This window comes from Abramis brama, assembly GCF_963993115.1.
Source record: "Abramis brama genome assembly, chromosome: 20".
In the NCBI taxonomy this organism is placed as follows: Eukaryota; Metazoa; Chordata; class Actinopteri; order Cypriniformes; family Leuciscidae; genus Abramis; species Abramis brama.
In genome coordinates this window covers 13494358-13518250 of record NC_139982.1, presented here as the reverse complement: position 1 = coordinate 13518250, position 23893 = coordinate 13494358, and the positions used below count along the sequence as shown (strand labels likewise).

Genomic DNA, 23893 nt, shown 5'->3' with positions numbered 1-23893 from the left:
CTGCTGCTAGATTGTTGACAGGAACAAGGAAAAGAGAATATATTTCGCCAGTATTGTTCTCTCTCCATTGGCTTCCAGTTAAACATCGTATTGAGTTCAAAACACTGTTGTTTGTTTATAAGGGATTGCATGGACTGGCTCCTCCATACATCTCTGATCTCCTTTCATCCCACCATAATGTTTTTAGAAATCTTAGGTCAACCAGTAGTCTACAGCTGACTGTTCCAATGACACTTTTAAAATTAAAAGGAGATCGTGCTTTTCAGTGGCCGCTCCACAGCTTTGGAACAATCTGCCATCTTACATAAAGACTGCACCAACATATATTGATTTTAAATCTTTGCTTAAAACCCACTTATTTACTGTTGCTTATGGTCATATGTGGGCGTAGTGGTTTTGCATTGTTTTGTGCATTGTTTATCTGTGGTTTTATGTTTACTCATTAGGATACTTGTGAACACTTTGTACAGCACTTTGGCCAACAGCTGTTGTTTTTAAATGTGCTCTATAAATAAATATGACTGACTGACTGACTCACATTTTAACATGATTTTCCTAAAAAAAACAAAAAAAAACATTTATGAATAAACAAGTAAACATAAGTTGCCTAAGTCCAGTAAGTGTTCAGCTTAGAATATTAATAATGATATAAAAGGTTTTCTTACTTTATTAAAATCAGTACTTTTAAAATTATACTAATTTAGAGGTCTTAGAATTGTGCGCATCAAATATGATACAGTAGGCTTTATAGGGTTTATAGGACGTGCTATTCTTTACACATATATTTAGTGTGACTAAAGCTTAGCTCAAGGAGGTAAGAGGAGAATGACTGATGTCCTACACGGCCTGAGCTGAACACAGTGCTTGTCCTCGTCATAATAAGTGTTATAATAATGCTCATGTTCACTCACCCACAGCTGGTTTCCAGCAGACTGTCCCCCACCTGCAGAGACGCCATCCCGAAGTCTGCTATCCTGATGTTATTCTTCTCGTCCAGCAACAGGTTCTCCGGCTTCAGGTCCCTGTGACTGTTCCAGAGACAAGACAAAGAGATATTCAAATGACATGTGGAAACTGTGGCATGACACAATGATTTCTCTCAAGCATTGTTTCAGTGGTTGTGGGGCAGTTGTGGCCTAATGGTTAGAGAGTCGAGTTCGATTCTCAATACCGGCAGGAGAAAGGCATCTAACCCCCAATCACACCCCGGGCGTGTCACGGTTTCCAGTGTGTGTGTGTTCACTATTCACTACTCCTACTGTGTGTGCTCTCACTTGGATGGGTTAAATGCAATGGACAACTTCCGAGTGTGTGTTACATACTTGGCCTTCACATGTCACGTTCACTTTCAGTTTTCAATGATCTCTGTTTCTTCTCTTTCTTCCAGCACTGCTACTCTACGAGACCCTGTGGGAGGAGATGACAGATGCCCGCTGTCTCAGTGTCTGATGTTAAGCTCATCTGACCACGGGCTGACATGAACAAGCTTCTTCCAACTGTCTTAATGAATTAAAACTTTCTCTTAATTCATTTGTTGCCCCACTTTTTACTGTGTGACGCAAGATGACAGTTTCCAAGGTTTGGTGCATAAGAAACAAAGGTATTGTGGACAAAACAAAACAAAACAAAACAAAACATGCCAGGCTACAATGTGAACAAAACAAAACAAAACAAAACAAAACAAAACAAAACAAAACAAAACACAAAACAGGGTACAATGTGAAAAAAAAAAACAGGCTACAATGTGAACAAAACAAAACAAAAAACAAAACAGGCTACAATATGAACAAAAACAAAACAAAACAAAACAAAAACAAAACAAAACAAAACTCATTTCTAATGAGAAAAAAATATATTTTACTTACACTGTTACACTTTCTGTTACATTGGGCAACATTCCTGTCGCTAGCGCACTGTCTCTTTTAACTGGGGCATGATCGATGCCCCATTCGCGAATAAAATAATTATTTTAATTCTATTGTAATATTTCATTGACTTCATCATCATCTTTCTTGTTCTGAATCAGATCCAAAGTAATTGGATCTTTTCATTGGATACTTTTCTACTCTTACTCAAGAAGATTTTAACATTGTTACTTTTACTACAACTTGAGTAATTATTTCCATTAGTACTTTTTTACTTCAACAGAGTACAGATTTCGGTTGCTCTGAGGTCCAGAGAATATCGCAGGTAAAGATTTCATTTTACGGGCTTATGAGTCACAGATAAAAATGTGAATTACTTTGAATCTATAAACAGTAATAGATATAAAAACATGTTAAAACAACGATATTCTCTTCAAATGTTGTTTCAAATAGCCTAAAGTTGTCTGAAAAAACAATTTTATATTAGAATATGCATTGCAGTATGACAAATTTATGTGATTACAGTTTTAGTTTTATTTTTATTTATTTTTGTCATAACCATTTGTTATTTGTAGTGTTTGTTTGATACTTGATGGAAATTTAAAGTGACAGTGACACTCAAAGTGAACATAAAAAATAAAAATAAAAACACACACAAACACTTTTATGAACCTGAATCCCATATGGGCTAATAAAACTGAATATGAAAAGATTTATACCACAACGATGTTCATGGGACAAATTGCAGAGGTGAGGTTTATTAGCAGTCACACCGGTAACATCAGTAACGCTCTTTAAAGTCTCTTCCTGACACATTAACGTGACCCAGACGCCGTAATCTCTCCTGAACAGAAACAGTTTGTTGATATGATCAGCGACTGACTATATATTTTCCTAATGGAACAGCTGTGAGGTTAATTTCCACCCCTCTGGTCTAGAGGTTAATGGAGAAACGTGTTAGTTTGGTTGTGGTAATAAAACATCCCATGATGCTTTTGATAGTATGGTGTTGGTTTCGGCCACTGAGGGCGCAGAGGCACCAAATGTTTCCCCAGTCTGCTGTGAGATCTTAAATTGCATATTTATTGGCTCAGTGATAGTTTAAAAATGTTACGCACACGTCGTTGTGTTGTTTGGTGATAGAGATCTGCATTTAAATGTTGCTTAATATGTTTTTTTTATGGTGGCTGTCAAAACGGCAGTTGTGGCTGAAATATTCCTTCCTATAAAAACCTAATAAACTGTATCTGTTTAGCATCTGCATGCTTAAAGATTACTGGTCTGGTGTGTTGTGTGTCAGCTCCAACAAGTTGTGTTTTGATGCTCAACATCAATTAAGAAACATCAATGATTAGTTTGAGCTCAACTTCGGTAATTTGAGTGAGTGAGTGAGTGAGTGAGTGAGAGTGAGTGAGTGAGTGAGTGAGTGAGTGAGTGAGTGAGTGAGTGAGTGAGTGAGTGAGTGAGTGAGCGAGTGAGTGAGTGAGTGAGTGAGTGAGTGAGTGAGCGAGCGAGCGAGTGAGTGAGCGAGTGAGTGGAGTGAGTGAGTGAGTGAATGAGTGAGTGATGGAGTAAGAGTGAGTGAGTAAGTGAGAGTGAGTGAGTGAGTGAGCGAGTGAGTGAATGGAGTGAGTGAGTGAGTGAGTGAGTGAATGAGTGAGTGATGGAGTGAGAGTGAGTGAGTAAGTGAGAGTGAGTGAGTGAGTGAGTGAGTGAGTGAGTGAATGAGTGAGTGATGGAGTGAGAGTGAGTGAGTAAGTGAGAGTGAGTGAGTGAGTGAGTGAGTGAGTGAGTGAGTGAGTGAGTGAGTGAGTGAGTGAGTGAGTGAATGGAGTGAGTGAGTGAGTGAGTGAGTGAGTGAGTGAGTGAGTGATGGAGTGAGTGATGGAGTGAGTAAGTGAGTAAGTGAGAGTGAGTGAGTGAGTGAGTGAGTGAGTGAGTGAGAGAGTGAGTGAGTGAGAGAGTGAGTAATGGAGTGAGTGAGTGAGTGAGTGAGTGAGTGAGTGAGTGAGTGAGTGAGTGAGTGAGTGAGAGAGAGAGTGATGGAGTGAGTGAGTGAGTGAGTGAGTGAGCGAGCAAGCGAGCGAGCGAGCGAGTGATGGAGTGAGCGAGTGAGTGAGTGAGTGAGTGAGAGTGAGTGATGGAGTGAGTGACTGAGTGAGTGAGAGTGAGTGATGGAGTGAGTGAGTTTATAAAATGAATGAACTCGTTTATAAATAAATAAAAGTCTAACAAGAAAATGTATCATTGGCATCAGAGATTATTCTGTACCAAAACTCCCGTAGTAGAGTAGATTTTTTTGCTTTAAATTCCACCATATTTTAAAGGCTCAATTAGCACTCAAACAAGCTTTACATTATTGTAATGTAAAGAGCAGCGGGAGGCACATGCGATAGTACATTAGCAATCTTACTCGCATGCTGTTCACAGCGGTCTAATTATGAGAGAGTTTAATTACAAAACATATATGTCTACATATTAAGTGCTTTAGATTTTCTGCATGCTGGATATCTGATGTTGGCCAATTTACTTTCTTAATGCATATTCCTATTATTGTGCACAATTTATCACCCCATATTGTCATCATGAAAACTAAATGCAACTTGTTCCATCCAGTGGCATACCACAAAATCTGACAGCCCTCATGTGACATTATGCATTTGTATCAAGTGTGAAATAGTGAAATATACGTTTTAACCAACAACAAGTGTCAATAGTGTAATCATCAATAGTTAACTGCAAACAAATGGAATGCCTTAATCAATTCCAAAAGGATATAATCAAATCCAGTACTATTTTTTCCCTGTTTAACTCAAAAATACATGTTTTTTGCTTCGCGTTTTGACAGCAATACAAAAGTGATCATATTTTTACACCAAAAGCCAAACATGGTGATTATCACCTACTACCAGTGACTGTTTTCCACACAAAATGTAAGGCTCCCTGAATTGACAACTTGGGATATCACAGTGGGATCCAGCACAGTGGTAACCCCATTACAAAGCCAAGATCTCATCCAAAACGTTCTCTAGTGACACATAAAAACCTTATAACACAGTAGTGCACTCAGAGAGTCAAATAAAGAAGCACAGAAAGTGCATTTGTGCTGATTTCAGATTTCTTAAATGATCTCCTTGACTCTTATTACCGCCGAGGGGTGGAAGGGGGTGCTACTGTACTGATCTTTATATCTGGCTGTTATTTCTGGAGCAGGGGGGTGTCAAGTGAGTCAATATAGTCTTGGAAATATCAGTAAAATGGTTTGGGAGAGTTATTCCTTTCAGCTAGACAGCTAGGTGGATTTACGTACGCTCTGTCTGACAGGCGTTGTCATACACAGACTTTATTAGTAGCTATATTTGGAACAATATTCATGTCTAGAAGCTCCAGAAGGATGATCTCGTGGGTGGACAGAAAGATGTGGAATGATCATTTGGCCTTCAGCTATTAAAACATCTAAAGAACAACGCTCATGATTCAAATAGCCAAGTCAGTCTGTCCATCACAATAAAATATATATATATAAAAACATGTGGATGCTCAACAGTATAACATGAGCTCTGTTCGAAAACTGTAACTTACAGTAACCTTATTAAGTGAGTGATTTGGAAGGAAGCAACTTTACAGACCACTTAACCCTCTGGGGACCAAGCTGTTTTTGGGGTCCTTGAGATGTTCTGACATGCCTTGACATTTGTGCTTTTTTCAGTTATTTATAAACATGTTAATGGCAAAGGTGTAAATTCACTCTATATAGCACAAACAGGGCTACCATAATATGCGAGCAACGTGTATGTAGATGTTTGTATTTTTAAGAGAATAATGTTTATGCGTGGTTATTGGAAAAAAATAAAATGAAAGTTGCTGAATTAAGACCACAAAACACATATTAAATATGTGTCCACAAGACTTTTGACTAATGGATGTTGTCCCTTTGAGTTCTAGCTTCAAAATGATGTAAAAATAGTCTTGCTTTATCGTTCACAAAAAAAAAATACATTGATTTAAATGGTGTAAAACAGGTTTTGCTTGGAAAGCCAATATGCGAGGGGGAGGAGTAGTTTACACCTTAGATTACAATGTCCCACCCACTCTGCATAATGAGCCATTCACTCAGGTGTGAAACTGACTGAGCCACAATGCAAGGACAAAAGATGTATTTAGAAGAAGACTTATATTGACCATTTAAGATTTCGCTTACATCTCTCTTGTAAATATGTTTTGCTATTTTCTTAAAAATGTTACAATTACAACAATAATTACAATTTCAACAATATTTCAAGTGTACTCTTTCTTTGTAAAAAAAAAAAAAAAAAAAGATTATAGGCCTACATTTTATCATATGTATTCATTAGTTTGAATATAGCCAACATCGGAACATCTAACATCTTAGTCTATGAATTTATTTTTGACAAAAATAGTATTTTTTTTGCAGTTTAATACGTTGCTTATACAAATACATTTTATTTCAACATATTCCAGTCGATTTTTACTCATCTCAGTAGGCTATAGCAAAGCAGTTTATTCTTTCACACACAGACGCGCGATTCATATTTAGGCTAAACAGTCTTTACAAATATGTCCCCTTCATTCATCTCACAGAAAGGCGAGTCATATTATAGAAATGCGATTCATCTTTTTGCGGTTTACATAGGCCTACACTAACGTTATTCCATAACGTTATTCCACACGTGAGAAAAGAAAACAGCCTACCTCACTCCTCAGCGGAATCTGCTCCTCATTTCAGGAGATATTGCTCCTCATCAGCACTGTTCTGAGGAATCTTTTCTCCATAAGGTAGGCTATAATGTCTCACTCGCGAGGAGTCGCGACGCGCTTTGTTTACAGCTGATGTGGGCGTTTCACAGCTCTGAAATAGTTCTCAGAATTTGCGTTTGAATAGCACGCGCTCTCCGGGGAGTGGTCACATTACTGTGAATTAGCTCGTAATGAGCTCGACAGGAGTCGCTCTCTTTTTATACAGATTACAGAAGCTGAGAATATTTGTTTTTTATATAAATGACTTCATTTAAAAGATGCGATCTCAAGCTTTATTCCCGTGGGTCTGTTTGCCTGTTTGACTGAATTTTCGCGGAGTTATAGATCATTTTCGAACGCGTTTCAAATGGGAGTTTACTGACAGAGAGAAGGCAGAAATCGCATCATGTTAATTTTTCTTTATTTGTCAAAAAGCAAAACACTTTATTTTTATTGTGAGTATACAGAAAAAAAATAGAAACTGAACAGGATCGATTGATGTATTACACGAAAATGAAAGATCAAAATTAACAGAGCATTTAGTGTTTATTTTCATTGCTAAAAAAAAAAAACGAGCAAAACGCGCGGGCGCGTTTGTGGTCCCCAGAGGGTTAATAGCCCTCGACTCAATTGATTCCAATGGGTTGATGTTAGCATGTTGCTACGCTAACAACATGATAAGGTTCGGTCGCATTAGTAAAATCTAGTGGGCAAAAAATGTCCATTGTCAATAATTTACAGGGCAAATTGGGCCCGAAATCTGTGAAATCTGTGTGGGCAACTTATTCACCATCACGTTAAACTCACAACTGCGGATTCCTATTTAAAAATGATGCTTGCGAAATTTCATTGAACAACGCTAAGTGTGAAATATAATATAATAAATCCATAAAAGTTATTTTTAAAAGTAGATTAAACTAAATTCTATTGCTATTATTTTAGTTTTAAAGTCCCCCCGTATTCAAATCATTTTAGCCCTTAAAACTCATCTTTGATCATCAAAATGTTTTTTCCTTAAAATAGCTTGAATGTAACTCTACACCCTTGCTTCATATATTATACATGGTTCTGTGAATATGCAAATGAGCCCCTCCTCCACTCACTCACACCATCTCAGAGATCCACTGGTTGACGATCACACGTTGACCTGATTGGTTACAAGGTAGTTTGTGACGTCAGAAACACCAGCGATTTCAAACACTGTTTTTGAGACTGTCTTTGTTTCACTGCAGTTTTAAAGAGAAAATACTCAGCAATGGTGTTGACTTATGAATTTGCTCATGGTTTGTCTTAAAGCATATTAAAAACACCACAGAGACATATAAGTAACATTAAAAACTTGATTTTGAAATCAGCTTTTCTTGACTTGTCATTCTTCTTGATTTTTTACGTTGCTTCTTGCATGTTTTGTGACACTTTTAAAGTAAGATATATAGTGAGTGGCGCTAGAAGCTTATGCAGTTTTATCTGAAACAGATTAATGTGAATCTGGGAATGTTATATTACCTTGGTGGTTGTTGTACATAACACAACACTTCGGAACTGATAGTGTTATCAAAAATGGATGCGAGTACGCAAGCGAAAGTGCATTTGCTGAAGCAACCATAAGCTCTTTTATCGTGTTTCACAAGACTCATACACAAGCTACCAAAAGAAAAGCCATACTGTACATATGGAATTGGTTATGTGATGCAAAAGTCCAAATGTACTGGTTTACAAACAGGGCCTTAAACAAAATTTTTGCCACACCTGTGGCACTTTTGACTTAAAAGAAAAAATACCGGCTATAAATATTTTTTTACTGTCGATGAAACTGGAAAAACAGGCAGTTATGACACCAAAAGTTTAGATATCAGTCAGAAGAAGTCTCTTTTGCAATTTTGATATCACAGCTAAAATTACCAGCCTAATTAATGGGTTATACATGTAAATATAGTCTGATTAGTCTTCACTGTATAATTAAAATGAAAATGAAACAGATTAATCCTTATTAAAGTTACAAAAGTTATTCAGTCAAGAGCAGTAAGTGACTTTTTACTTTGTTTACAACAAAGTTTTATAAACATTAAAAATGCAGACAGCACCAGGTATATTAGGCAGCTGTCACTTTAAGACCTACAGCATGGATCCAATATACTGTACTGGTACAAATGCATTTTATTTCTGAACGGTTTACATTCACTTAAGACATAACCGACTATGTTTACTAGGATAATTGCTGAGACGGGCATTTTTTGACATAATTTTGCGTGAATTTGTCCGTTCAAATGCAAGATGATGTGAAAGAGAGCATAATTTAGTATTGGCGCGCTGTCTGAGACGCGGATTTCTGGTGAGTAGTGAATTGAGCTCCCTTTTGGTTCGTCGTGTGCTTTAATATTTAAACAGGCAAGGCTTACACATTTGTGATGATGTTTTCACAACATTGCATTGTTTGAATTTATAAAAATGTTACCGGCCAACTGGCGATTGACACCGTCAAAATTACGCGATTACTCGCCAAAACAGATTTTTACTGCATTTGGCACTTGGCGAGTGTTCATTTTAGGCCCTGTTTACAAAAAATGGTGCTTTACTGCCATTAAGTGTTCATTTGAGTTGGAAACTGCAGCAAATTGTATATTGTATGTGTGTTTTTTGGAGTTTTGCATAAAACAGGCACGTTTTTCCAATGTGCTTATGTTGCAGAATTCATATTTGTATCACCTTAAAGTATCAGTTAACCCAAAAAGGTGAAAATGGAGATGCAAATCATTGTAATTATGCATAATATGTTTAATTAGCATAATTAATGCACATACTTAAGTATAATTATGCTGTCTACCTTTTGAAACAGCTGTCATACACCCCTATGATGCCTTAAAAAGCTGTCTAAGCAGGTTTTGGAATTGATATGCAGGTTATATGTGTAGGCAAAGACAAAGGCAGGGAAAAGACAGACAACGGACAAGCAAAAAAGACAAAAAGCTTCCCAGACAAATCGCAAGAGCGGGACGAATACTGAAATAGGAAAGGACGGCAGTGGAAAAAGAGAATATCGGGTAGGTAATTCTCTCATCATCCCCTGCTGACTGCCCCAGCATGAGATCAGAGGGAACAGGCGTCTCTCAGTCACATATGAAGTAAGCAAACAGCCAGGGAAGTGTGACAGTATGGCAGGGACATTTCTCATCCCTGGTGTAGCATACTGCCCCTACTGTTGCTCTGCGTGAGGCCTGCATCTCTGAGAAATGATGCACGGACGAGAGACAGCAAGACACTGAGTCCGTTGGGCTCAGGAGACACACTAAGGTCCTGTTTACACCTGGTATCAAGTTGTGTTTTGGTCTGAGAGTAGGCGTCTTTTGAGGCTGTTTGAACACATTCAACCACATGAGCGTTTACACTACGAAAGCAATCTGGTCGAATGTGTTTTTCGACTACCTCTGTAAGTGGTCGAAAGTAGACAAGCCAAAAACGTTTTAGACCCCATTCACACCTGTATTTAACGTCGTCCAACTTGTGATCCAATCGACCAAAACGCATCTTATTACCATGTGTAAACAGAGAGGTTTATTACTGATCTTGGAGATTACTTTATCATTTAGGCTACCCTAAGACTTTATCCTTTAAGATACACTATATTGCCTAAAGTATGGGGACACCCCTCCAAATCATTTAATTCAGGCGTTCTAATCACTTCCATGGCACCTAGGCATGCAGACGCTTCTACAAAGATTTGTGAAAGAATGGGTCGCTCTCTGAAGAGCTCAATGAATTCAAGCGTGGAACCTTGATAAGTCGTGAAATTTCCTCACTACTAAATATTCTACGGTCAACCATTAGTGGTATTATAACAAAGTGGAAGCAATTGGGAATAACAGCAACTCAACCACAAAGTGGTTGGCCACGTTCACAGTGCAGGGTTAGCGCATGATGAGGCGCACAGTGCGCAGAAGTCACCAACTTTCTGCAGAGTCAACAGCTACAGACCTCCAAACTTAGTTTGGCCTTCAGATTAGCTCAAGAACAGTGCGTAGAGCTTCATGGAAAGGGTTTTTTATGGCCGAACAGCTGCATCCAAGCTTTACATCATCAAGTGCAATGCAAAGCGTCGGATGCTGTGGTGTAAAGCCATCGCCACTGGACTCTAGAGCAGTGGAGACGTGTTCTCTGGAGTGACGAATCACGCTTCTCTGTCTGATGGACGAGTCTGGGTTTGACGGTCTTGGAGAACGGGACTTGCCTGACTGCATTGTGCCAAGTGTAAAGTTTGGTGGAGGGGGGGTTATGGTGTGGGTTGTTTTTCAGGGGTTGGCCCCTTAGTTCCAGTGAAAGGAACTCTTAATGCTTCAGCATACCAAGACATTTTGGACAATTTCATGCTCCCAACTTTGTTGGAACAGTTTGGGGATGTTCCTGTTCCAACATGACTTGCGCACCAGTGCACAAAGCAAGGTCCATAAAGACATGGATGAGCGAGTTTGGTGTGGAGGAACTTGACTGTCCTGCACTGAGTCCTGACCTCAACCCGACAGAACAGCTTTGGGATGAATTAGAGCGGAAACTGCGAGCCAGGCCTTCTCGTCCAACATCAGTGCCTGACCTCACAAATGCAGAAGAATGATCAAAAAATCCCATAAACACACTCCTAAACCTTGTGGAAAGCCTTCCCAGAAGAGTTGAAGCTGTTACAGCTGCAAAGGGTGGGCTAACTCCATATTAAACCCTACGGATTAAGAATGTTGTGGCGAGCAGGATGAGGCAGAGGAACGTGAGAGAACGGCGTGAGGTCGGTGTCGTGATTAATGATGAGCGCACCGGTCTCGTATCTCTCACGGATGAGCGGAAGCAAAAAAGGAGGAGCGACAACAGTGGAGATCGAGAGAGGACAGGCCTGGACTTACATTGTGGTTTTTATGTTTTATTATGTGACAGCAGTTGTCCGTGAGGGGCTGCTGTCTTTTACTTTCATTTTGTATTTGTTAATTTTATATTAAATTGTGTGTTGAACGTTCGCCAGTTCCCGCCTCCTCCTTCCCACAACATCTAACCGCGTTACAAAAGTAAATGTGCATGCAAAGGCAGACGTCCCAAAACTTTAACTTTAGCAATATTGTGTATCATTCAACACCATGGTACAAGAAAACTGTAATCATTCAGTTCCAAAGTATCAAAGTACCATGTTATTTCCATCTGATAGCATCCCTGAACCGCAGTCTTTTGTTGTGAGGGAATTCTTTCATCTTGTCTGTATGTGGATGAGCACAAATGCAAATGTGTATGTGTGTGGTGTAAAAGACCCGCACTGATTACCCATAATACCTCCCTTTTATCTCTAAATACATCAGCTTGATAACACTCTTACGCGTTAAATGAGAGGATTTGCTCGTTTATCCAGGTGTCGGTTTTTCTTCTCTAAGTGTTTCAGAGGCACAGCTCAAAGTAAAGATTTTGCCTTCAAGTCACCGCTGTCAGAATAATCATACGTTGATATGAGAGCACATGAACGACACCATAACCCTTGGAAAACGCATCTGTGGCACTGCCAGAAGTCAAAATCATAGCAGAACCTAATTGGTATTGATGATAATTAAGTTGTAAATGTGACTGTTAGCAAAACAATTTAGTTTTAGATATTTTATGTACTGTTGATGAAGAATAGTAATAAAACTTAGCAATAAAACCTGAAATTTCTTCCCTAATGGCCATCCTTTGCTCTTCATTCTGCATTTTTTCTCATTAGCACTAAAAAGTCCTTTTAGCAGTAGATGGAAAAACAGAGAATGCCATACATATAGTTGCCCAAAATGTTAATTTGGATTTGGCCAAAATGATATTAATTTATCATGAACTTCATAGAAGCACTAAAAAGCAGCATTAATCACCATTTCATACTATATGTCCAAGGTTTCCTTCAGTGCAACAAGGTATTTGCAAAACAAAAGGCCTGATTAAAATTGATGATGTGGTTCAAAAGTCAATATCTGCTAATGATGTTTGTAAAAGAACATGATCATTATACATCGTTGGTTAAGCCCTCACCTTTTCCCATTTTCATAACCCGACTTTATGCTTCAGTGAACCAAACAGGACCAATTATCAAAAACAAACGAAATTACCAGCTTACTGAAATAACAGCTTCAGATATTCCATCAAATGAAACATGTCAGCAAATTTGGTTACGCTGTGGTCTTATTGTGATGACAAATTGTAATCAGTTGGATAAAGAGTTTCAGGTTTAAAAGTGCAAAAGCCACTGATGTGTGAAAAACTATCAAGAAGCTCATGAATTCTCAGTTTCTCTTCCCTTTTTTGAGTCATAAAACACCATTTTGTCTTCAATTGATGTGGTTATTCTTTTCAGCACACAATAAAAAACACACAAACACATAGAATGGGTCATTCAATCACCATTTGGACATGCAATATGATTTTAAAAAGGGGAACATCACATGATTTGATTCATGATGGTAAATCCTCCCTCAGACCATCCGATCCCTCCAAAAAAAGCAGTTCGGATGAGGGCTCTGATCATAAATCAAGAAGAGAAACTATGAGAGGCGACGTGCCTCGCTTTGCCTTGCCTCGGATGGCTTTTGAGAGAAAAAAAGAGCTTGAGTCTGATATCTTGATATGGTTATAATCGAAAGCCCCGGGGTATGAATATGAATTTAACGAGCACAAGAGGGAAGAGTTTGCGCGAGCTTGCCGGTCGCCTCAAATCTATTAAGTGTGAAAAAGGTGTGAAAGACTGGACTGGACTGGCTTTTAGAAAGCATTGCTGAGGCTTTATGTTTTGGATAAGCTTTTATTTTTGAGTTTTCTATGTGCTTCGGAGCATTTAAACACTAATAAGTTTCAATTTCATAACTTGTTTGTGTGTAATGCATTTGGGATTGAGGTTGGACACCAAATGTTCAACACAGCTATAATAATTTCCATTAAAACAGACCAACATGTTCAGGAATGGCTGGTCACACTCACCATATTGAGTGACTGTGGCAGAAGTCCAGAGCTGAGATGATCTGTCTGAAGAACTTTCGAGCTTCTTTGGGTGTTAATCTGCCCTTCTTTACCAGATAGTCAAACAGCTCTCCGCCTGACACATGCTCTAAAACCAAATATCTGCAAACAGAAACAAAAGACAGAAATAGCATTATAGTAACACCTTTTAATGAAACAGGAGGTTTGGGCGGAACATATCAAAGAGCCTGTATAACTTATGAACCTTTAGAGTCCCCCTGCAGTTAATAATTCATCTTTGACAATCCAAATGACATTTAAAAAAAAAAAAATCTTGCGAAAATAATTTCTTCATGCCTTAAAATAACTTGAATGTAACTCTAAACCCTTGCTTCATTTAGAATACGCGGTTCTATGAATATGTAAATTAGTCCCCGCCACCTGTCAATCACACCAGCTCAGAATACCTGATCCACTCGCTCAACTGTAGTAAACACCACACTACACAATGGCAAGTTATACAGGGTTGTCTACAAGTTGATGAATTAGAATTAGGGCTGTCAATATTTTAACATTTTTAATTGCGTTTATTCGCACACTTTTGATCGATTAATCGCGATTAATCACATACTTATCGCGAAATTAAGCATACATAATTGATCTTGTTTAATGCCATATATGTCTGAACCAGAAACTGATTCAGAAAAAGAAGAGAAAGAGCGAGTTATACAGGGTCGTCTACAAATTGATGTATTAGAATTATGGCTGTCAATTTATAAAAAAAATAATTAATCGCGATTATTCGCACCCCTTTGATCTATTAAACGTGATTAATCACATACTTATCGCAAAATTACGCATACATAATTTGTCATTTAATGCATTTATTTTGTCATAATTTGCTATATCTCTTAAAGTGAAGGGTGATTCTCACAAAACGGCAAGGTTTTTTCAAGGTAGATTTAGTTATTTCCAAAAACGGACACTTGGAGACTCCAAAAGGACACCTAATAACCAAATGATAATAGGAGTCCATATAATTCATAAATTGATGCACACCAAATCACACACACACACACACACACACACACACACACACACACACACACACACACAAAACATTACTGGGTTATATGCCTACTACAATAGACGGATCCATTCAGAATGACTAAACACAGCAACATACACATGACAGATTAAAATATTAACCTGAATGTGTGTGGAAACAATGTGAATACAATACAATACAATGTGCGATCAGTGCATTGAGACACATTCACAGTTTGTTTGCGCATCGTTCTCAAGCGCGCTTATTGTACGACTGGTACAGGTTTGCTTCATCCAGCAAAGAAACGTTCTCATCTGTCCATCCAGCGGTGGGATGTTTTGAGGTTCCGCTCAATCTGTATTTCACACAGAGCGATGCATGAGGGCTTGCGCTCTTCAGAAACAAATCACAGAATATGACAGAGCTCGTGTTTTAAACCTAAACGGACACTGGAATGAATAATTCACTGAAAACTGGCTGCGAGTCACTGTTCTCTCTGCCTGCTCTAATGTAATAAGCCTGCTTTTCTTTACATTAATGCTGTTTAATGCATTTAGTGCGAGTTTAGCGGTAAAATGATCTGATCGCAAACTCTGTCTGCTATGGAAGCTTGTTTCTGCCACAGAATAAAAAATAAAAAAGGTAATTGCGACTTTTTATCTCACAATTCAGACTTTTTTCTTTTACAATTGCAAGTTTACATCTCGCTCTGACTTTTTATCTCAGAATGTTGTTATGTAAAGTCGCAATTGCAGTATCAAACAGCTAATAATGTGTTGCTAATCATAGACTTTTTTATTTTTGATGTTAGGAACGGGCTTTTTGAAACTGTGTTTTTGAGACTCATAATTACATCATGTTGTGTGCAAGATGAGTCATTAATATTTTAGGTCCTCATGTAAAAACTTCAGTTTGTAAACATTAAGGAGAACACTAGCTTATAAAGTCGACAACATCAAAGCTAACAGACATGGATTTAGATTTAATGGCTTGAGTCTATAATGAAACCTCATTAAAAGGACTAATGTTTTCCTTAAGACGCTTCAAAGAACCTGGTTGAAGTCTCAAAGAGAATAGACAATTTCATCTCCAAGTATGGGGGATATTCATTTAAACAAGCAAACAGAGACGAGAGTGATTCTCTTTGATTGGAGGTTGTACAAGGCAGGGAAATACATGATGGCTGACAGCTTCTGTTCTACATTGTCCAAGTGTGTGAACCAAAAGCACTCAATGGAAGATGAGTGTGAAGATAAGTAAACATAATAAAACTTTTAGTGGGTTTTAGTTTCGTTAAGTCTCCTTGACGATAACATGCTGTCATGGATTGAAATTAGGCTGTTTTTGAAAGATTGGCAGGAAAAGTTTGGAGGACTAGAGAGCCTGAACGAAACAGTGAATTTTTAAGTTTCTGTGGAGAAACTGCCTTCAAATACACTCACACTGGAGTAAAAAAAAAAAAAAAGCGAGTCAGTGTCATAAACAATTCATGATTAAACAACATTTGTGAATGTGTGAGTTTCTCTTCCAAGCCAAGCGAGTGGTATGTATCGGTGGAAGATGCTGGAAACTTGGTGTCATAGTCAGTTTTTAGATTATATTAGATTAACCTCCACTCAATTCTTTTTTTTAACCAGTAAACTAAATGTCAGGCCATTAAAATCATCGCTCTGTTCACATCACTGTCATTGAGACTGTTTTATACAAAAGCTCAAAGTACATGTTAATGCTAAGAAACTTACATTTAGACAGAGTGTATTAAGAAATAAATATATTGCCATAGATTTTGTCCTATTTGCTCCATTAGCCAAAACAGGTCGAAATAAATTTGCAACAATTAACTGCAGCATCTCCGAGCACGTTTCATCTCTGAATGAATCAGTGTAAAAAAAAGAAAAGAAAAAAAGATTTGTGTTGTGTGATTGGATGAGTGAATGAGTCAGTGAATCACCTATCGCCACCTACTGGCTTAACCTGGCAGTGGTACTAAAATAAATGTGATAATACCATAACACTGTGATATATAGCATAGAACAGGGGTCTGTAGTCTAACCACATATTTCCCTGCCGTAATATTGCAACCTATGCAATGCTAAGGGGTAATCGCTGGAACGTGAGCAAAAGCGAGAGAGGTGTATGTATTTAATTTAGATAAATTACCTTGCCCTTGCATACAGATCTTCATTTGGAGGTAATAATTCCTCATAGTAACACAGCTTGTTTCAAATTAGAACCTATAAATACTATTAAAGTGTGAAAATTAAACTGCACAAGTCAATGAAAGTGCACAATCCTGACAAAACCATTAGCGCGACGGCACATTACGACCTGCTGATAGCAGATGTATCACACAAGATAAGTGAATGGCTGTCAGCTTACAGTTTGTTCTGCTGTTTTTGTTGTGCTTAGCTTTGATAATGCTATACATTTCAGAGATATTCAAATAAGTGCATATAATCCTATTAAAAACACAATGATGGTAATGTGCAAACACTGTTCACACGTAGTAGGGTTCAGCAGGGTCGCATAGGAAATCTGTCATTGAAAGTCTAATTTAAATCTGAAAACAAACAAACTTGTAGGATTTTGTTGAATTTAAAACAAATTTTATGGAATATTGCTTCAGAAATATTTGAGGTTCTGCACTCTTTCTATGTTACTAATCAAATTACTAATCAAATTAACTAGGAAACTTCATGGCACATCATGACAAAAAGGTTGCTGACCTCCGGCATAGAATGATATTCATGAGGCAAAACACTACGACCAGTCACAGGTAGTTGATCATCTCCTAACAAGGCCACATATTAAGGTCTGGGTAGATTAGATGGTAAGCAAACAATCAGTTCTTGTAATCAACGTGTTGGATGCAGGAGAAATGTGCAGCAATAAAGATCTGAGTGACTTTGATAAGGGCCAAATTGTAATGGCAAGGCGACTGGGTCAGAGTATCTCTGAAACTGAGAGGATTGTGTGTTGATCCCGGTCAGCAATGGTGAGAATTCACCAACAGCATCTGAGGAGGGACAAACCGGCGACAGGGTGTTGGACGCCCACGGCTCATCAATGCACTAGGGCAACAAAGGCTATCCAGTCTGGCCTGAGCCAACAGAAGGTCTACTGTGGCACAAGTCACACAAAATATTAATGATGGTTATGGGAGAAATGTGTCACAACACACAGTGCATCACACACTGCTGTGTATGGGGCTGTGTAGCTGCAAACCAATAAGAGTGCCCATAATGACCATCATTGAAAACGCGAGCGTCGTAACTGGACCTTGGAGCCGTGGAAGAAGGTCATCTGGTCCAATGAGTCCGTGGACGGCCGTGAACGTGTGCAAGTTTACCTGGGGAAGTGATGCACCAGGATTCACAATGGGGAAACGTCAAGCCAGTGGAGGGAGTGTGAGGCTCTGGACAATGTCCTGCTGGGAATCCCTGAGTCTGACCGTTCATGTGGACGACAATTTGACACGTTCCACCTTCCTAAACATTGTTGAGTCCAGGTCCACCCCTTCATGACAATAGTGTTCCCTGGTGGAAGTGTCTTTTTCAGCAGGACAAAGCACCCTGACACACTGCACACATTGTCCAGGAACGGTTTGAGGAACATGATGAAGAGTTCAAGGTGTTTCCCTGGCCTCCAAATTCCCCAGATCTCAATCCGATTGAGCATCCGTGAGATGTGCTGGACCAACAAGTTCAATCCACGGAGGCTAAACCTCGCAACCTACAGGACTTGAAGATCTGCTGCTAAAGTCTTGGTGCCAGACACCACAGGACCCCTTCAGGAGTCTCGTAGAGTCCATGCCTCGGGGGGTCGGAGCTGTTTTGGCTCTTATGCATATTAAGAATGATGAGAATGTTAAAAATCACAGTATTACCATGATACCAAGAGATGTAAAATATTAAACACATGCAGCGCTTCAAAACCGGAGAAATCATTTTCATAAAGATTTGTTGATGCCAAAAAATGCTAAGTGAATTATCATGGTGTTTGCATGAAGGATGAGTCGTGGCCCCATTAGCAGCTCTCGAACTGCCGTGACTAACAGACTGCTTCACACTTTCATCATTAAGAGTGTTTTGGCACCAGCAGAATTCCTCTCTTATAAAACCTTTCAGGATCAAACACTCATTTCTGCCAAACTTTCAGGATACTCCACCAAACTCCAGATTTTGCTAAACACTTTCACATTTTGGGTTTGCAATCCTAGTCATATTTTATCTTCATTAAATAATTAAGAATAAACAAATATAATAAGTATAAATGTTCAAAGTCTTAATAAGTGTCTTTACAAAAATGAACTGTGTCCATGGTTCTTTGATAAGGAAACTAAACTATGGTTCCACCATGGTACATGTTAAAAAAATGGTTATCGTTTGCATCGTTTGTATGAAAAAATAATTTATCATTTACATATAGCCTAAGATTATGAAACATAATTGTATTTATTATTATTATTATTATTATATTTTATTTAATAATTATTAGTCAGTTTTAATGTCTATTTAAAGATCTTAAATACTGCAAGTCAATACAAATAAGCAAAGCAATATTTTACTTTCATCAAAATTCTTGTTATACTTACAAATATTTCTTATTTTCGTAGACGTCGTGCAACTTTAATACATGCGGGTGTTCTATTAGCTTCAAGATGGCAATCTCTCGCTCCACCTGTGGAGAAGTAAAGAGACAAGAAAGATATTGAACTCACAACAAAAAACAACAACAACAAAGATTAATCACATTAATGTGCATTTTAATGTATCACAACTTAGCATCATAATTTAATGGTTCAGATTCCTCCAAACAATTCCATTTGCTTAATGGTTCCATTTATGATTCTTTTAGTACTTTGTAAAGAATAAATGTTTGCATATCTGACCTGAATGATAATTCAATTTAAAACAATTCTTGCAAAAGGTGTGTTTACACAGGCTTTTATTAGAATAATGGCAGTTTTTTTTAGAGGCCTTAAAGGTGCAGTGAAGGATTTGAGAAACGCTGTTGAAAATTTAAATCAACACCAAAACAAAAAATGTTGTGAATATTTGCTAGATGTCTGTTCTGTGTGTGCTGAAAAAAAATAGTGTGTCTGTACATAGTCCTGGCTGTTTAATTAGGAAAAAAAACGAAGTGGATTGGATCGGACCGATCCATCGAGCGCTTTTGTAGCCAATCAGCAGTAGGGGGCGTGTCCACTCATGATGGGGGAGGAGAGAGAGTGAGCAAGCGGGACGTTTGTAGAAAGACTGTAAAAAGAGAGATGACTAAGATATTACCAAAGAGGAAATGGTCAAAGGAATCTAACTGGACAAAGAAGTGTTACGATCAGACAATAGATTTAGGACCCGCGTGAATATTGGAGAACCTTTCCAGTGCTGGAGAGACGTTAAAGAGAGGGAAGGCTTGAAAACAAATGTGAGTAACACATGAGTAACATTGGTTTTTGCTATGTTTCATAGATCCAAGATACGCTATTTGTTGTTGATGCAGATTATTCATCCATTCATCCACGACAGCTTTTAGTTTGGGGCCGAGCAATCACGGGGGAGGGGTGTGTTTGTTTGGGTGTCGATTTCAAATATCAACAGTGTTTCTCAGAAATTGCTTACTGCACCTTTAACTATAGTAAACAACAATCCTAAACTAACAAAAAGTGTGGTAGCATATTTATTATTTTATAAATTACTACCAACAAAATTTGTAATGAGTGAATTCATAATTTAACTACACATTGTCATATAAATTTACACGACAATGCCGTTTATGGGGGCCTGAAAACACGAACTTTTGAAAACGGGTTTCAAAGCGCAAGTTTTTGAAAACAATACCGTTATCATCTCCCTGTAAACTGCAAAAACGCGAATTTGTGAAAACCGAGACATCATGCGCATGCGTATTCATGTTTAGTCTATAGGCATGCGCGAGTACATCACCAACTACTGGCCTGGCAGCAGAATACAGTACGTTTTTAGTCATTTTAGTCGATCTGACAGTATAAACAGGGATCGTTTTGACAACATTGTCGTCTGCAAGCGAAACTTTTAAAAAATGCAAAGAAAAAGCTTTTCCGTTTTTAGTACACCATTATCATGTAAACGTACCATAATTCACTAAAAGAAATGACTCATCAGAGTCTGAGACTGCACTTTTCATGCTGTATGTTTTTTATTCATTCAAAAATAACCAGCTCATAAGCCTAATTTATTCGAAAATGGGACTAAACTGTGTTTTTGATTCACTACTCCATGTTTGAACCGATACAGCAGTATTTGGGAGCAGTCAAATTGCAGCGTATCCTCCATCAGGCTGCTGAGCTCTGAGAGGTTTTTATAAAAATGTAAAATGATCACAGATCAGCAAAAACCTCAGAGTCCAGAGCCCCATGTTAGGAAGAGCAAACCTTTGCAGAATTCCTCAGGAATAGTGCACAGCACAAGTTTGAAAAGCTAAGCATACTTGTCAGTCTATTGTACAGATGCTTCTTAAATTTGATTCCCACATGCACAAGATAAACATAGTTGAATCAAGCTTAAGATGACTTATAAAGCTAGTCTATGTGAAAGATCTCTCTGACCTGACAGGGAACCAAAGGAAATCTTAAAATCGCAAGCACTTCGTAAAAAAAAACTGAGCTCATAAGTCAGAGACCGAACCTAAGAAAGCAAGAGAATCGTCCTTGATTTACATCACTGTCTTCTGGAATATTCCTAGCATGCACACCTGCCACTGCAGATCAGAGCAGAGGATGGGGACGTACACCATATTTCCTGAACCCACCTGACCCTGTTCCCGGTTCTCAAAACCCGCTGTACTTACGCTCACCCAAACACACCACACTACAGTAAAGAGCACTCAGGTGACACTGACGGTCTCTAATGCTTTGAAATCTATGTCAAACTTCAAGCTTCAGTTGTAACTCTGTAACTTGACTTTGACCCCATATGCCATTGACTTTTCAAAGCACAGCCAATGAATTACCCCCCAAAATTACATGATGTATCATGAGACAACATTGTTCACAAAAACAAAACAAAGTCATTGAGAGAAAACATTAAAAAAAAAACTTTTTTTCTGAATGTTATAAAAATTCCCATCATAGTGTCAATTCCACAAAACGTATTTATTATTTTTATTTCAAATCCAGTTGTTACTGAAAATGTTTTTTGAATGTTTTCTCTTTGTACACAGTCCAGTTATACAATCTTTCATAGACGTGTTCACGTTTAAATGCACTAAATTTAAACAACATCATTCAATTCATTACTTCTAGATTTATATAAAGTTCCTTAAGCAAGTGGCAAAGCATTTAAACATACACTGTATGTTAAAATCACAAACATTTTAAATTAAAACTTACAATTGACAAAAACAGCAAACTCTCATGCATTTTCTTTTTAAATGAAATCTCTATACAAGAAATGCTTCATAAAGAACTTTATGTTTTTCCACCTCCATGAAGTGATGAGTGCCATCCATTATGTCGCCTTTTATCTAAATGTGAACATTTTTTCCTTGCATTACCCGGGCAAATAGCCATGTTTTGACTGTGAAACACAGTAGAGTTTAATTTATAAGCATTTATGGTGTGTGAACCTGCGTAAGGTTAAATTCCTTGCTAATGTCTTATGTATCCTAAATGCACAGTTAAATCATAGTTTTACTGTTTTTGACTTTTGCAAATCCAAACGTGACTAGAAATATATAACACAAATCCACTGAAGGCGAATTGCAGTAAGAACCCCTGTGTAGTTTATTTAAAGTCCCCCTGGGGTGAAAATCAAGTTTGTTTATATTTCTATGTGGTGTTTTTAATATGCTTTAAGATAAACCATGTGTAAATTCATAAGTCAACACCATTGCTGAGTATTTTCTCCTTAAAACTGCAGTGAACCAAAGACAGTCTCAAAAACACGGTTTGAAATCGATGGTGTTTCTGACGTCACAAATTATCTTGTAACCAATCAGATCAACGTGTGATCGTCAGTGAGTGGATCTCTGAGCTGGAGTGAGTGAGTGGAGGCGGGGCTCATTTGCATATTCATAGAACCGCATATACTAAATGAGGCAAGAGTGTAGAGTTACATTCAAGCTATTTCAAGACATGACGGATATTTTTCAAAGAAAAAACTTTAAATGTGTCATTTTGATGATCAAAGATGGGTTTTAAGGGATAAAATTATTGACTACAGGGGGACTTTAACATAAATGTGAACAAAGTATAAAATAAACAAAGACCTGACTTGACTCGACTTGACTTGAAACTTGACTAACAAACTCACCAACAGAGGTTACATTAAAAACATCAAAGCTGGACAGAGAAAAAAGGGAACATGAGGGCTATTTATACAGAGATACAAATGACTAACAAGGAACACCAGAGAACAATCAAACAATGAACCAATGAGAACACAGGACACATGACTAGAACATGACACATAGACAAGGGAAGCAAATGGCAAACAGGAAGCATGACAGTGAGAATTACAAAACAAAAGACATGAAAAAATAAATATATATAATTTCCAAATATGAAATATATAAAAGAAGATACAATAAATATATATAAAAAAAATCATTCTTCAGTCAACAGTTGGTTGGTTCCCCCAAAAAGCAGAACAATCCCCACTGTTCCTTTCAGAAAAGCCCTTAAACCCAGGTTGTCCCATGTGGGGATTGTGCCAGTAATAATTCTGTAATACTGCTGTATGCTGACAAAGTGTGGAAGCCATGGAAACACATTCGGCCTTGCTGTGTGTGGCATAAAGATGCAAAAAGCCCACAAAATAAAATGCAAATAGCCCACCTTGTTGGCAGAGGCTTTTTACATGAACTCTGCCCATCACTGTTTGACTGAGCCAGACAAAATGACAAAAGAACAGCCTCTGCTAACAGGAGCAGCGTTCTACACATCTAACCATTCAACACGTTATTCCCAAAATTAGATAATCTATAGGCACTTTATTTCCCATTTTCAAATATCTTCTTAATTACACTGTGTAAATTTAGCATCTATCTCTATTTGCATCTAGGGTAAATAAAATCTATCGCTAAGAAAATACTGCTAATTCCACTTAGTGTAAATAACATTTAAAGCTATAGTTGCACTTAGTGTACATAGCCTCTGCCAAAACAAAAAACACACAAAAAAAAACAAATTTACATTTCTATGCAATGTAAATCCCTCTATTCTAAGATTCTATAACTAGCCTCTGTATTCAGGTAAATATCTGGATTTATTTAGCATCATGAACTGACGTTATCTGCT

At 37.9% G+C, this 23893-nt stretch overlaps 1 protein-coding gene across 7 annotated transcripts in view; it reads right to left on the bottom strand.

Annotated features, from left to right (window-relative positions):
* Window positions 1–23893, bottom strand: part of brsk2a (BR serine/threonine kinase 2a) — a 213189-nt gene that overhangs the window by 54141 nt on the left and 135155 nt on the right. For all 7 annotated transcript variants that reach the window (XM_084095463.1, XM_084095460.1, XM_084095457.1 and 4 more), the window contains exons 3-5: window positions 19211–19296; window positions 13590–13730; window positions 912–1028 (exon numbers count right to left, since the gene is read on the bottom strand). In XM_084095463.1, the coding sequence (XP_083951589.1) occupies window positions 912–1028; window positions 13590–13730; window positions 19211–19296 (344 nt within the window). The remainder of the gene's footprint in view (window positions 1–911; window positions 1029–13589; window positions 13731–19210; window positions 19297–23893) is intronic.